Source organism: Chlorella variabilis, assembly GCF_000147415.1.
Source record: "Chlorella variabilis unplaced genomic scaffold CHLNCscaffold_32, whole genome shotgun sequence".
Classification (NCBI taxonomy): Eukaryota; Viridiplantae; Chlorophyta; class Trebouxiophyceae; order Chlorellales; family Chlorellaceae; genus Chlorella; species Chlorella variabilis.
The window spans coordinates 329,613-343,418 of NW_005435056.1; the positions used below are offsets into that span (position 1 = coordinate 329,613).

The 13,806-nt window shown below is 68.1% G+C and overlaps 4 protein-coding genes across 4 annotated transcripts in view; 3 read left to right on the plus strand and 1 right to left on the minus strand.

The window, feature by feature from the left end:
- CHLNCDRAFT_141269 (hypothetical protein) overlaps positions 1–2,111 on the plus strand; it is a gene marked incomplete at both ends in the record, with an annotated part of 9,236 nt that extends 7,125 nt beyond the window's left edge. Inside the window, 5 exons of the mRNA XM_005843284.1 lie at positions 805–905; positions 1,056–1,164; positions 1,345–1,591; positions 1,654–1,763; positions 1,899–2,111. Coding sequence (XP_005843346.1) covers positions 805–905; positions 1,056–1,164; positions 1,345–1,591; positions 1,654–1,763; positions 1,899–2,111 — 780 coding nt within the window. The remainder of the gene's footprint in view (positions 1–804; positions 906–1,055; positions 1,165–1,344; positions 1,592–1,653; positions 1,764–1,898) is intronic.
- A 472-nt stretch (positions 2,112–2,583) lies between these two features.
- Positions 2,584–10,136, plus strand: CHLNCDRAFT_37518 (hypothetical protein). The gene is made up of 19 exons (XM_005843285.1): positions 2,584–2,655; positions 3,004–3,148; positions 3,364–3,447; positions 3,664–3,781; positions 3,960–4,228; positions 4,430–4,742; positions 4,910–4,986; positions 5,181–5,293; positions 5,475–5,591; positions 5,787–6,044; positions 6,270–6,485; positions 6,761–6,995; positions 7,169–7,411; positions 7,586–7,728; positions 7,954–8,059; positions 8,286–8,454; positions 8,627–8,975; positions 9,245–9,356; positions 9,515–10,136. Exons 2-19 carry the CDS (start codon positions 3,019–3,021, stop codon positions 9,535–9,537), a joined length of 3,075 nt encoding a protein of 1,024 aa, XP_005843347.1. The 5' UTR covers positions 2,584–2,655; positions 3,004–3,018; the 3' UTR covers positions 9,538–10,136.
- Positions 10,137–10,348: 212 nt separating this feature from the next.
- On the plus strand, positions 10,349–11,511 carry CHLNCDRAFT_59822 (hypothetical protein). The gene is made up of 4 exons (XM_005843286.1): positions 10,349–10,511; positions 10,627–10,747; positions 10,887–10,988; positions 11,099–11,511. Exons 1-4 carry the CDS (start codon positions 10,399–10,401, stop codon positions 11,318–11,320), a joined length of 558 nt encoding a protein of 185 aa, XP_005843348.1. The 5' UTR covers positions 10,349–10,398; the 3' UTR covers positions 11,321–11,511.
- Positions 11,512–11,591: 80 nt separating this feature from the next.
- CHLNCDRAFT_28217 (hypothetical protein) overlaps positions 11,592–13,806 on the minus strand; it is a gene marked incomplete at both ends in the record, with an annotated part of 5,411 nt that continues 3,196 nt past the window's right edge. Inside the window, 7 exons of the mRNA XM_005843350.1 lie at positions 11,592–11,874; positions 11,979–12,035; positions 12,263–12,333; positions 12,459–12,546; positions 12,723–12,807; positions 13,019–13,144; positions 13,405–13,596. Of these exons, the coding sequence (XP_005843412.1) occupies positions 11,592–11,874; positions 11,979–12,035; positions 12,263–12,333; positions 12,459–12,546; positions 12,723–12,807; positions 13,019–13,144; positions 13,405–13,596 (902 nt within the window). The remainder of the gene's footprint in view (positions 11,875–11,978; positions 12,036–12,262; positions 12,334–12,458; positions 12,547–12,722; positions 12,808–13,018; positions 13,145–13,404; positions 13,597–13,806) is intronic.

The window sequence follows — 13,806 nt, forward strand, 5'->3', positions numbered from 1 at the left end:
CTCCCTGTGTCTGTCCTTGCAACTGGCTGCGCCTCCCGCCCAGCTGCAAGCATCCAGTTCCCCTGAACTGCCTTTGCACCAACTCGGGGTCGTTATTAGACCAGATAAACTAGCGCCTTCTCAATTCCTGTGTCACACATCCCTACCTACGTGTAATCCCCCACAGAAACTTGGTTGCATGCCTGAAGGTCCTAGCGGCCAGGTGGCGGCACCTTGCGCCAGGTGGCGGCAGCGAGCGACCTGCACCCCAAACCGCACAGGCCTGCCCAGCCCAGCTTGGCCAGCTCCCACACTGGACAAGGGAGGCGGGGCCCAGGACGTCCTCATCTGCTGCAGTTTGCTGGTGTGCTGCGCGCCCTCGAGGCGGATTCTTCGATTTGGGTAGGCTGTCTCCCTGGCGCCCCCTGCAAACGGAAGCAGGATGTCGACAGCCACGGTACAGCGGTCTATGCAACAACGGGGCGTGATTGAAGACGCCGCTGTCGAAGGGGCGGCATGGCTGAAGCGTATCTTAGACTTGGAGCAGCACAGTTCACACGAGCTAGCTAGCCAGCTCACAGATTCACCTTTGAAGGTGAGAAACGGGCCACCGCCAACTTTCGGAGCACGCCGCCATCCGCCAGCCAGCCTGTGCTGGCCCAGGGGGGCACACTGGGCACCCAGTGGATGCACCCCAGGCAGAATGGATGAAGGGTTGAGGGCGTAGGGTGCCGGTTGCTGACACCCTTGCCGGTCGGCTCGGTTGTTCCGCTCGCCCGCTAGCTGACCACGCTTCTGCCTCTCCGCGTCCCACCTGTGCTGCAGCCCTTCTGGGTGTCGCAAGCTACCGCCATCCTGTTTTACAGCTTCAGCAAGACGGCGGTGTTTGGGGGCAGGGCCAAGGGGCACGGCTTCCTGGTGGCACGGTGAGTGCGCAGCTGAGACGGGCGGCGTGGCGTGGCGGCGTACCCCTGGCGAGCGCGCATGCTTCTTGACGGCTTTGTGCCCTGGGCACAGCGCCCACACACCTTCATGCATCAAACTAAGCCCCGGCTCGGTGCTTGGCCGCGGTGCAGGCTGCCCACCGCGCACAAAACGCTGATCAGGTTCAGCGCTCCGCTCTTCCTCGACATCAGCTATGGCAGCTTTGGCCTCAGCCTGGGCCGCACCACCACCTGCAGCTTTGTGGCATGCATGGGCAAGCAGATGGGGCACGCCCCTGGGGGGCCGCAGCCTCTCAGGGGCGCGAGCGGCAGGCCGCAGCCCGGCAGCGCAGCCGCTGCCACACTGTTCGCATGCCGCTCCCCTCCTCTGCCTGGCGCGTGACCAGCGCTGCCGCGCCTCCCTGCTGCCCTGCTGCCGCAGTTCCAGGAGCAGCTGCTGGCCAAGGGCAAGCGCACGCTGCGGGGGCTGGACGCCTCGGTGCTGTGCGGCTGGTCCCTACAGGAGCGCGCCGACTTCCTCACCATGAACTGCGCTGGCGGCATGGTGGACACCGTGGGCGTCAGCTCCGTGTCTGGCGGCATCTTTGACCTCTCCTTTGCAGGCAAGCGAGGGGGGAGGCAGCCTGGGGCCGCACCGCACCCGCGGAGGGAAGCACCGCCTGCGCCGTGTGCCCTGCCTGCGCGCGGGCCCCCTGTTCACCCTTGTTGCCCTCCCTCGTGTGCCCCGTAGGCGGCAGCCTGTCGGTGGATAGAGCCAAGAATGCGGCGGCGTACGGCGACGTCAAGCCCAGCCAGATCCTGGATGGCACGCTGGAGCCGCCGCCGGAGATGCAGGCGCGTGTGTGTGCTTCCTGGCTGGTGGGCCTGCTGATGAGCATGCGTGCCCGGCCCTGGCCTGGCTGGCACCAGCTGGCCGTCAGTGTGACGTGGCCTCCTCCCTCGCTTCCCCTGCGCCATTACTGTCCCCATGTGCAGCCGCTGTACACGGAGCTGTCGCTGATTGTGCACCAGGCGGAGGCGGACCGGCCGTCTGCCGCACCCTCGCGTGTCAGCGCCTCGCTGGAGCGCTACTCCACGGGCACCGACCCCGACCGCTCGCTCGTGCTCAACGACGGCACCGCGCTGTGGGCGGACGACCCGCTGCGGCCGCGCGGCGAAAAGGCGCCGCTGGCACGGCACTCTGTGTGAGCGGGTGCCTGTTTTTTTTCTTCACTCCAATCTGAGCGTGGTTGTTTTTGCATTGCCCTTGGCGGACGACTGTCCCCCAGGTCACAAACCGCAACCTGCTTTTCGGCAGCTTGACTCGCCGGTGCAGCCGTGCTGCCCTGCCACCCCACTCCCCTGACCGCCTGACTTGGCGCATGCACTGCCATTTTTCCTTATAGTTGTCTTGCGTGGTGAGACTGTTGTAAGCAGGCCCCACCGGGAGGTGCCAGGGTTTATGCAGGGCGGCGCTGTGCAAGGGTTTTGCGGCGGCCTGGCCTGGCGGGGCCCCTTGCTAGGGGTACGCCGCCGCAGCCAGCTCTGCACAACAGGAAACGATTGTATGCGGTTCTTCAATCGCTGCATGCTTGCCAGATGGCGAGCGTTTGGTGCGAGCATGCCAGGATCGCACGCTTTGATCGAGGAAGGCAGTGGCTAGGTCAATCCTCAAGGCCCAGGCCTCGCCTGCCTCGCGTTCATCACGTCTACTCGGTCCAATTGGACGCCTCAACGGCCCTGACCTCGCCAGGTGCGAGCGCCGCCGCACCCAAAGGCCCCAGTGGCCAACGGCCTGGTGGCCCTTTGCTTGCCTGCTGGCTCCCCCTGGCTCAAGGGACATCCCAGGGACTACCCTGAGGGCACAGGGTTGTGGGCTTCGGGGGCTAGGGCACTCAGAGATGGGGTTCTTCGTTTCATCCTCTGCCCCTGGAAGCCCAGAGCCCACTCCTGTGGCCCCGGTTCCTGCCCGCTGTGGCCGTTGCCCGCCGCCATGCTGCGTGTTCCGCCCAGATTTGGGGGCCGCCGCCGCCGCCCAGCCGCCGCCTGCCGTCGCCCCAGCCCCACCGCTGGCGCCTGCCCGCTGCCTGCCCGGTTGCAGAGGCAGAGTTTAAAGATGGGGGAGGAGGATGCCAACGGGAAGGCTGCCAACGGCGCCGCCGCCGAGGAGAAGGCCGAGAAGAAGGAGTCTGGGCACACCGACCACCGCGATGAGTTTGAGGCCTCCACCGGCCTGACCACCGCAGGCGAGGCGCCGCCCCCCTCCCCTCGACCACCTCCACCTGCCACACACATGGCCGTGCGCAGGCGCATGCATGGCGCATGCATGGCGCATGCCCTTGCATGGCGCAGTGCCGTCCCGCTGCGGCCGCCGCCGCCGCCGCCAGCTCTTCGCCCGGTGCATGCACGTGTGCTCAGCACCCTGCCCTCCGCTCCCTGCCCCGCGCTCGCCTGCCTGCAGAGGCGGAGGCCCTGCTGTTGGAGTGGGGCAGGAATGAGCTGGAGGAGAAGAAGGTGCCCAAGTGGCTGGTCTACCTGAAGCACCGTGAGTCGGGCAGCTCCCCGCCACTGTCCCCCTCCCTGGCCAGCGCCGCGTCAGCTCCTTGATGCCCACGCATCACCAATCCATGCGCATCATGCGAAGCGCGCGCTTCGCGCTGCGCGCTCGCTGCCCTCACGCGCAAAACCAAGGGCCGTGCGACGCGGCCTGCCCGGCCTCCACACCGTCCTTCCCCTGCCCTGCCTTGCCCCTGCGCCGCAGTGTGGGGCCCCATGCCCATCATGATCTGGCTGGCCATCATCATTGAGTTCGCCATCCAAAACTGGATTGACGCCGGCATCCTGCTGGGCATCCAGTTCGCAAACGCCACGCTGGGCTGGTGCGGCGCCGCCGCCCGCCTGCCGCGCCAGCCGCTGCCGCCGCTCCTCCCCCGCGCCCTGCATGCAATGCACGTGCATGGCACCGGCTTCACCGTCCCCAGCAGCTTGCTGCGCAGCGCGCGGCTGCTCCCTGCCCCATCTCACCCCCGCCGCGCTGCGCCCTCCCTCGCCGCGTAGGTACGAGACCACCAAGGCCGCCGACGCGGTGGCCGCGCTGAAGAAGGCGCTCAAGCCGCTGGCCACGTGCAAGCGCGACGGCAAGTGGCAGACGATGGACGCCACCACGCTGGTGCCCGGCGACCTGGTGCTGCTGGGCGCGGGCGCCGCCGTGCCCGCCGACTGCATCGTGAATGAGGGCCGCATCGAGGTGGACCAGGCGGCGCTGACCGGAGAGTCGCTGCCCGTCACCATGTACAAGGGAGACACGCCCAAGATGGGGTCCACGAGTGAGGGCCGCGGCGGGGGCCGGGGGGGCTGGGCTGGCCTGGAAGGCTGGGCTGGGGGGGCAAATGGGCAGGTGGCTTGCGGCTGGCGTGGGGGGTGGGCAAGCGTGGGAGGGCGACCATGCCAGGGCAGCCTGCCTGCTGCTGCCCGTGCGCGTGCGTGCCCCTGAGCACCGCCCCGCCCCCCCTTGTGTGCCGCCGCAGTCACCCGCGGCGAGGTGGAGGGCACTGTGGAGTTCACCGGCAAGAACACCTTCTTCGGCAAGACGGCGCAGATGCTCCAGGGCGACGGTGGGCTGGGCAACCTGCAGAAGATCCTGCTCAAGATCATGTTTGTGCTGGTGGTGCTTTCCCTCACCCTCTGCTTCATCGCCCTCATGTACCTCATCTTCTCCAAGAACGAGTCCTTCAAGGAGGCCCTGTCCTTCACCATCGTGCTGCTGGTGGCATCCATCCCCATCGCCATCGAGATTGTGTGCACCACCACACTGGCGCTCGGCTCACGCCAGCTCAGCGCGTGAGCTGGGCACGCGCCCGCATGCGCGCCGCGGCGCTGGTTCACTTACCGTGCAGGCAGCTGCCGAAGCAGCATGATTGAGTCTGTGGTCAGGAGCGTCTGAGCGTGTGCCCAGCCCCAGCTGCTGACGCCGTCGCGCCGCGCCCCCTGCCCTCCCCCCCCTGCAGCTACGGCGCCATTGTGACCCGCCTGCAGTCGATCGAGGAGATGGCTGGCATGAACATGCTCTGCTCCGACAAGACCGGTGAGCAGGGAGGGGCGCGGCGAGCCGGGCCCTGGGGCGACGGCGCCGAGGGCGCTGGCCTGGCTCTCTCTTCACTCTTTGTTGGGCGATGAGCAGCATGGGCAGGCTGCACGGCTGTTGAGCTGCCCTGAAAGCGGCGTCAGAGTCCTGGCCCCTTACCCGGTACCCCCGCCCCGCCCCTCGCTGCCCGCCAGGCACCCTCACCCTCAACAAGATGGAGATCCAGGACTACTGCCCCACCTTCCGCGACGGCGAGACCCTGCAGACCGTGCTGGTCGCCTCCGCGCTGGCCGCCAAGTGGAAGGAGGTGCGCCGGGGCGGCCAGGATGGCACCCCGTCACCGGCCCGGGCCTGGCTGTGTGTGGCCGGGCACCCGTCCCTCTCTGCACATTCCGCACATCCATTGCAGCGCGGCATGCAGCGTGGCGCCCTCCCTGCTGCCGCGCTGACCTGCGCCTGCGCCTGCGCCTGCGCGCGCGCGTGTGCAGCCCCCCAAGGATGCCCTGGACACCATGTGCCTGGGCGCCGTGGACCTGGACGGCCTGGACGTCTACACCATGCTGGACCACTCGCCCTTCGACCCAACCATCAAGCGCACCGAGTCGGTGAGCGGGGCGGGAAGAAAGGGAGGAAAAAACAGAAAAGAAGAAATGCAGCCGGAGGCGGCAGGGGCCCCTCTGGGCGCTCTGGTAGTGTGGCGGTGGCTATCAGCTGGGCAGCCCAGGCAAGGCAGCCGCGGGCGCCCTGCCAACGCGCCGACCCGCCCCCACGCGGCCCCGCGCCTGCCTGTCCCCGCGCAGCAAATCCAAGCCCCCGACGGCACGGTGTTCAAGGTGACCAAGGGCGCGCCCCAGGTCATCGCCAAGCTGTGCGGCGCCGACGACCAGCCCGAGATGAAGATGCGGGTGGAGGCGGAAGTGGCCAACCTCGGCTCCCGCGGCATCCGCTCCCTGGCCGTGGCACGCACCTACGACGAGGCGCAGGAGAAGTTTGAGCTGCTGGGCATGCTGACCTTTTTGGACCCGCCCCGCCCCGACACCAAGCACACCGTCGAGCAGGTGGGACGGGCTGTGGGCTGGGCTGGGCTGGGCTGTGCGCCCGGCATGGCATGGCATGGCATGGCATTGGGCTGCGGCTGCGCTGCGCTGCTACTGCCGCGATGTGGGATAGGGTGCGTGGCGCGGCGCAGCGCGCAGGCGCGCCCTCCCCCTTGCACCCCACCCCGCGCCCTGGCTTGCCTTTGACCTTCTTCCTGCCGCCCCTCCCCTCCTCCCCTGGCGCAGGCCCTGGAGTATGGCGTGGATGTGAAGATGATCACGGGCGACCAGGTGCTGATTGCCAAGGAGATGTCGCGCATCCTGGGCCTGGGCCTGTCCATCCCCGACGCCTCGGGCCTGCCCAAGCTGGATGAGGACGGCAAGATCCCCAAGGACCTGCACAAGTACACCCGCATGATTGTGGAGGCAGACGGTTTCGCACAGGTCTACCCCGAGCACAAGGTGCGTGGGTTGTAAGTGGGTGGGCGTGTGTGTGAGTGTGTGTGCGCATGATTTAAGTGGCCGGATGGGTGGGGGAGTTGTGGGTACCAGGGAGGGGGCAAGCAAGGGCGAAGGGCTGGCGCTGGAGCCAGGTGCCGCTGGTGTGCGCTGTGCCGTGCTTCAGGCAGGCCCGTGGCTCGGCTCCTCTCTCCCCGGCCGCCCTGGGCCCATCCCGGCTGGCTCACCGCCCCGCCCTGCCCGCCTGCGCCCTCCCGCCCTCCCCCACCCCCCTGCAGTACCTGATTGTGGAGTGCCTGCGCCAGGCCGGCTTTGCCGTGGGCATGACGGGCGACGGCGTGAACGACGCGCCCGCCCTCAAGAAGGCCGACGTGGGCATTGCCGTGGCGGGCGCCACCGACGCCGCGCGCGCCGCCGCCGACATTGTGCTCACCGACCCGGGCCTGGGCGTCATCATCCACGCCATCATCATCGCCCGCCAGATCTTCCAGTGCGTCAAGAACTTCATCAACTGTGAGGCCGGGGTGGCGTGGAGGGCACCGGGGGGCGCATGCAGCGGGAGGGGGCTGGACCCGGACCTGGGTCCTGCTCTCCACGCGTCTCCCGCTTGCAGGCTGCAGCGGCCTCGCCTCGCCTCCCCTCCCCACCTCACCTCGCCTCGCCCCCTCCCCCCCCGCGCCCCGCAGACCGTATCGCCGCCACCCTGCAGCTCCTCACCTTCTTCTTTATCTCCGTCTTTGCCTTTGACCCCCACGACTTCTGCCAGTCCGCCGTGGACAACGGCTACGAGTACGCGTGCGGCACCGACTCGGAGGAGTGGCCCGACTTCTTCCAGCTCCCCGTCCTCATGCTCATGCTCATCACCCTGCTCAACGACGGCACGCTCATCTCCATCGGCTACGACCGCGTCAAGGCCTCGCCGCGCCCAGGTGGGGGCAGAGGGCAGCCGCGGGCAGCCTTGGACAAACCTTGCAGCCTTGCAGGCGGCTCGCGGCAGAGCGCGCGCGTGCGCGCAGCAGCCCTCGCCTTCCGCCCTCGCCTTCCACCCACCCGCCCGCCCGCCCGCCGCTCCCACCCCCCTCCTGGCGTGGCGTGTCGTGCAGAGAAGTGGAACCTACGCGTGCTGTTCCTGGTGTCCACAGTGCTGGGCATCGTGTCCATGGGCTCCTCCCTCCTGCTCGTGGCCCTGGTGCTCGACTCCCCCAACCCCGGCTCCCTGTTCCAGAAGATGGGCCTGCCCGTGCCGGTGAGCAGCCCCGCTCGCCTCGGGCTCCGCCGCCACGGGGGCGCCGCCGGCCGGCGGGGCTGCCTCCAGCGCAGCTGCGCCCAGCAGGCCTGGGCGCGGGCGCTGGCGCTGGCGGCGGCGCCGCGGATGCCGCTGCGGGCCGTGCCCTGTTGGCGCCCTGTTGGCACCCTGTGCACCCGGCCAACCCTGCCGCCGCGCTGCCCGCCCTGCCTGCCCCACCCGCAGCCCTATGGCAAGCTGGTGACCATGATCCACCTCAAGGTCTCCCTCTCCGACTTCCTCACCCTCTTTGCCGCCCGCACCGAGAGCTTCTTCTTCACCATGAGGCCCGGTGAGTGGGCGACCCCTTGCCAGCATGACCCAGCACGGCGCGGGGTGGACGACGCGCCTTCCCGATTTTGCAACGAGGCCTGTGGCACAGGAGGGCGGGCCCTGCCTGCCTGCCTGACTGCCCTGACTGGCTGCCCGCCTGCCGTGCCCCGCCCCGCCTGCCCCGCCGACGCCGACGTGCCCCCCCCCCCCTTTTCCCCGTCCCCTCCTGCCTGCCTGCTCTGCAGGCAAGCTGCTGATGGCCGCGTGCTGTGTGGCGCTGTCGCTGTCCACCGTGCTGGCCTGCATCTGGCCGGAGGGCGAGCTGGACCACGTGCCGGTGGAGGGCCTGGCGCTGGAGGGCGGCGACAACTACACCCTCTGGCCCCTGTGGATCTGGATCTTCTGCATCGTGTGGTGAGGCCGCATGCCGCGCGTCGCCGGCGTGCGCGCTCGCTGCTCCCGCAACCCTCCCGGCGCGCGGTGAAACCACCCATTTATGCAATTGCGCTCTCTCTTCCCCTCTGTCTGCCTCCCTCCCATCCACACCCCCTCGCCCCCTCCCCTCCCTCCCCCCCGCTGCCTGCAGGTGGTGGATCCAGGACCTGCTCAAGGTGGGCACCTACTGGGTGGTGCTCAAGCTGGACATCTTCCAGGCCCGCACCGGCGCGCTGGTCAACCTGCGTGACGCCTTCAGCACCAAGGACAGCCCGATCGCGGAGGAGGTGACGGGCGTGGTGGAGACCAAGCTGCTGGACAAGAAGGTGGCGGCGGTGGAGGAGCAGGTGACGAAGATTGCCAAGCAGGAGCGCGGCGCGGTGCCGCCCTCGCTCGCGCGCATCTCCAAGACCACCGCGCTGGCGCGCACCTCCATGACGGGAGCCAACCTGGGCCGCACCTCGGCCACACAGATCACGCAGCAGGTCCAGGAGATCGAGGTGAGGCAGTGGGGAGGCGGAGGTGGAGGGGCGGGGCGGGGCTGGCGGCTGGGTAGGGGCTAGGTAGGGGCTGGAGGCTGGCCGCCTGGCCTGCGTGGGGCTGGCGGTGGCTCTGGGAGCACGCGCGTTTGGTGGCTGCCCTTCTGTACGGCGCCGTGCCTGCCACGAGCCGAGCGCCGGCCGCTCGTCCCTGCCCTGCGGCGCCTGCCTGCCTGCCTGCTGAGCTTGGCCTGCCCCGCTGCCTGGCCCCCCGCCTCCCCCTGCCACAGGATGCGCTGGCCCAGCCGCTGGGCGGCAAGATCTCGGCCCAGGAGCGCCAGGAGCTGGAGCGGCGTGCCGAGGAGATGCGGCTGGCCCTCGCCAAGCTGCAGCGCGTGTCTGGTGAGCGCCCGGCGCCGAGAGCAGGGGCGCCACGCGGCGGCCAGGGTTGTGCGCTGGCGGCCGTTGCCTTGCCCAGCCCCACAGCTGCATCTTTGCTGTGCCCGACCCGGCCACTGAGCCGCCGGCCCCTGCCTCCCTCCCCGCCTGCCTGCCTGCAGCCGTGCGTGGCGACCAGCCATAGGCGCCTGTGGCTGCGGCGCGCCGGCGCTGATGTGTGTGCTGCGCCCTTTGGACCGGCCGCGATGGCCATCGCGGTCGGCGGCTGCAGCAGCGGCGGGTGTAGGTGAAGCGGAGGCGTGGCCATGCCTCCTCGTGGCAGCAGCGGTGCTGCCGCCATCGATGCGGCCGCGGCCTCCCTGATTCGCCCCGCGCTGAACAGCACGTGGGGCTGTGTGAACGGCGGAGCGCTGCCACCCCACTCCTACCCCCGCAAACCCCCAACTCAACCGAGCCCTTTCGGCTTCTCGCTTGTCTCTCTATCCACATCTGTTTTTTCTTTCCGTGCTCCACTAAGCGTTTTGGACTCAATGCGCCGAGTTCTACTTTTCCGCGTCCCTCTCTGTTCAGGCCACCAGCCTGGCAGCGATAGCGCAGGGCCCAGCTTCTGTGTGTGCCCTGAGCGATGCCTTGCCACATCGGCTGGCTGGAGGACGGGCGTTGTTGTGGCTCCCTTCCCTTTTGCTGCATAATTCGTAGCGTCTCAACCACTCTTTTTGGAGAAGGTATTTGGGGGTGTAGGTCAACAACAAATGGCGCCCGACACATGTGACAACCACTTACAAGTACTTTCATCTTGAGATCCATTGGGAGCTGACAGTGTGGAATTGCGTATTCGGTTGGGAGGCTGGTTGGTTGCAGCACGCACCACTCAGCGGCTTGGCATGGCCATGGCCAAAGCCGGGATGCATGCCCTGATGGCGGCCGGTCAGGCGGAGGCAGCCAGCTGGCGCAGCCTTGTGGAGGATGCCATTGGCGCGTTACATCTTCTTCATGTCCTCATCGACTACCGTGCCCTTCAAACCAGAACAGCAGCGCCTGCACCATGCTTGCTCACCCAATTCTACGTTCCGCGCTCATCTCCGGCTGTTCTAATGCCGCCGGCGACCTGCTGTGCCAGTGCATACGAGCGCGAGCGGCAGGCAACAAAGAGATGAGGTGCGCCGCTGCCGCCCCTACTCCCGCCATCGGGCGCTGGCGGCCTCCCGCCGGCGACACCTTGCGTGGTGCTGGGCCCCCATGAGCGTACCGACTTGCCTTGCCGTGGGTGCAGAGTGAACTGGCAGCAGACGGCATGGTTCGGAATTGTGGGTCTCACGCTACACGGCCCATACTTCTACAATGCCTACCGATGGCTGGACACTCGCTTTGGAACCGCTGCAACGCTGCAAAAGGTCCCTTGCGCTGCTCCTGCCTGCAGCGCTGTTCCTGCTAGCAGCACGCTGCTTGTGGCGTCCGTCGCAAGCACAGCCACCTCGGCCTCCCCTGGTGCCCGTCTGCCCCCCTTGCTCATGCCCCCGCCACCACCTGCAGGCCCTCGTGAAAACAGCGGCAGGGCAGGTGACAGTCTTCCCAGTCTACATTGCATCTTTCTTCGGCTACATGGGACTGTTGGAAGGCCTGTCCCCAGCGCAGGTGTGGGGCCGCCAGGCATACCAAGCCGGCGAGCGCGTTCTGGCCGCCTGGCTCCCCAGCCCTGCGGTTCGACACACACACACACCACCCTGTTGCGCTGTGCCTTGCAGTGCGTGAGCAAGGTGCAGCAGGCGATGGCGCCCACCTTCATGACGGGCTGCCTCTTCTGGCCTGTGGCCAACACCGTCAACTTCATGGTGGTGCCGCCCACCGGCCGCGTCCTCTTTGCCAACGGCGCCGGCCTCATCTGGAACTCCTGGCTCTCCTTCGAAAACAGCACCAAGGGAGCGGTGGCGGCGGCAGCGCCGGGCGGCAGCGGCAGCAAGCGCTGATGTACGGCCGAGGCTTTAATTCGACTCCCTGACTTGCACTCCCTGATTTCATTCACTTGCATCCCTTCCTCTGCCGACCTTCCTGTCTACTGCACTTCCCTGCCTCCCTGGTGCATCCGTCTCTTACAATGCTGAACTGCCAAATTCTATTCCAGGCACGCACTCCTCCTGTAAACGGCCCTGTGGCACGCTGCTCCTGGCCTTGGCCTGTCAGCTGTAAACTCGCTCCACACGACTGCTCCAGACGCACCTCCACCGCCCCACTCGCCCATCAGTCGTCGTCCTCGCCGCCGCCGCCGCCGCCCTTCTGCCCCTGGTTCATCACGGCCTGCTCAGCAGTGGGCGCAGCCACACAGGGCAGGCAGACAGAAGGTGGGCTCAAGCGGCACCAGCAGGGGGCCAGCGCCGGCGATGATGGCGAGGTGGCGGGGATGCAAGGGCGCCGTACCGCCGCCGCACCCCCCACCTGCTTGCGGTACATCTCTGCCACCTGCTCCGCTGAGGTGGCATCCTCGGGGCCCTTGTCGTCGCGCACCCGCACCAGGCGCGGGAACCTGCAGCGGGGCGGGGAGGCGCAGGGTAGGGCGGCACAGTGGCGCAGGGGGCGGCGCGGCGGGCACCGCCATCTCACCACCCCCTTCCCTTCCGCGCGCCCCACCTGATGGAAATGCCTTTGGCTGGGTCCACCTGCCCGATGGCCGCCTTGTGCACCGGGCTGCACGCACAGCGGGGGTTCGGCATTCGGCGAGGCACCCGTTTAATAGACGACGGCCGCTGCTCAGGACCCCTGAGAGCGCAGCACACACCCCCTGGCACACCCTGACCTGCTGGCGAACCCACGCAGCAACACACCATGCACTACCGCCACCACAGCCACCACAGCCACCACCGGCAGCCTCTCTGGTGAAAGAGAGAGAGAGAGTGAGAGAGAGATCTGCTGACCTGATGGACAGATCCGCGGCCTTGATCTCCCACACCGACTTGGCATCAAACCACACATCCGGGATCAGCGTCTCGCCGTACCTGCAGTACCGGAGGCAGCGGTACCAAAGGCACATCATGCACGAAGCAGTCGGGCGGCCGCTGCCCTTGGGGGGGTGCCTCACGTCAACGACGCCCAGCATGCAACCCACCACACCACGCCCAGCACGTGCCTGTAGTACTTCTTGGCGTCTGGGATCACCAGCCCCTCCATCTGCTCCGCCAGCTGCTTCAGCTGCTCCTCGCTGCAGCACAGCAGCCCCGGGGATGGAGGTGCAGGCAACAAGTGAGAGGGCGGAGGAGGGGCGGTGCTGTGCGTTGGGACCGCTGTGCCCAGCGCCCACAGCGCAGCGGCAGCCGGAGGCTGTCACAGGAGCGGCGACAAGCACCGGCGACGGCGGCGCGCTGTGGTGTCGGCCACCTGAACCCGGTGCCGATCTTGCTGATGGTTTGGTACTCCTCCGTGTCCGGGTCGTAGGCAGCCAGCAGGTAGGAGCCGTACATGCCTACAGGCGCGTGCGCGCACGCGCGCGTGTGTGTGTGTGTGTGTGTGTGTGTGTGTGTGACGTTCAGGCGTGGCGCGTGTGGCCCGGGTGGCGCAGGGGAGCAGGCGCAGGGAGGGACGCGATGGGCTGACAACAATGGGAGGCGGCCGGCTCAAGGGCTGCCGCCAACCATGCATCGCACCCCGGCCCCCCCATCCCGCCGCCACCCCACCTGTGCGCTTGCCCTTGCCGAACCAGGCTCCTATGGGCACCAGGTCAAAGGTGTCCCCCACACCCTCCAGGTAGTCCTTCTTCAGCTTCAGCCAGTGGCTGCTGCGCTTGCTGGGCTCGTACGCATCTGCGGGCGGGTGGGTGGGTGGGTGGGGTGTGAATGTAGGTGGGGAGTGCCATGCGGGTGTGGGGAGGGGGGTGCGCATGCGTGGCATGCTGTGCTGTGTGTTTGGTTTGGCGGAAAGAGTGTGTCTGTGTGTGAGCGCGCGCGAGAAGGCGTGGGGTGCGGTGCCACGGGCCTCGCGCGGGGCGGCTGCGCCCCCGGGCCCGCAGCAGCCGCTGCGGCACCCCCCAGCCGCGCACCCCACCCTGCCCCGCCCTGCCCACCTTCCGTGGTCTTCACGATCAGCCCCTCTGTGCCCGCCTCCACCGACTCATCCAGGAAGCGGGTCAGCTCCTCCACATCCCGGGAGGTCTGCATGTGTGTGTGGGTGTGTGTGTGTGGGTGGATGGGTGGGTGGCGTGTGCGTGTGGGTGGCAGGAGGACAGAGGACTGAAAGAGGTGTGTGACGTCAGTGTCTGGGGGCAGGGCGGGCGCGTGTGCGAGAGAGGCCGGGCATCTCCTCTCTTCACGCACCACCTCCGCACGCAAGCGCACCACCACCACCACCACACACCATACACACACACACGCGCGCGCACACACACGCACCTTGGCGGTGGCGAACTCGAGGCGGCTGGGCGCGGGCTCCAGCGCCGAGTAGAGCGCCTCGCGCCTCGCCGTCAGCG

Excerpts from the sequence above, each read along its gene's own strand:
- CHLNCDRAFT_59822 (XM_005843286.1), top strand. The coding sequence starts at position 10,399 with ATGCTTGCTCACCCAATTCTACGTTCCGCGCTCATCTCCGGCTGTTCT. Across the intron at positions 10,512-10,626 it reads GCAGGCAACAAAGAGATGAG|AGTGAACTGGCAGCAGACGG; the intron begins GTGCGCCGCTGC and ends CCGTGGGTGCAG. Across the intron at positions 10,989-11,098 it reads AAGGCCTGTCCCCAGCGCAG|TGCGTGAGCAAGGTGCAGCA; the intron begins GTGTGGGGCCGC and ends TGTGCCTTGCAG.
- CHLNCDRAFT_37518 (XM_005843285.1), top strand. The coding sequence starts at position 3,019 with ATGGGGGAGGAGGATGCCAACGGGAAGGCTGCCAACGGCGCCGCCGCC. Across the intron at positions 4,229-4,429 it reads GCCCAAGATGGGGTCCACGA|TCACCCGCGGCGAGGTGGAG; the intron begins GTGAGGGCCGCG and ends GTGCCGCCGCAG. Across the intron at positions 8,060-8,285 it reads CTTCTTCACCATGAGGCCCG|GCAAGCTGCTGATGGCCGCG; the intron begins GTGAGTGGGCGA and ends CCTGCTCTGCAG.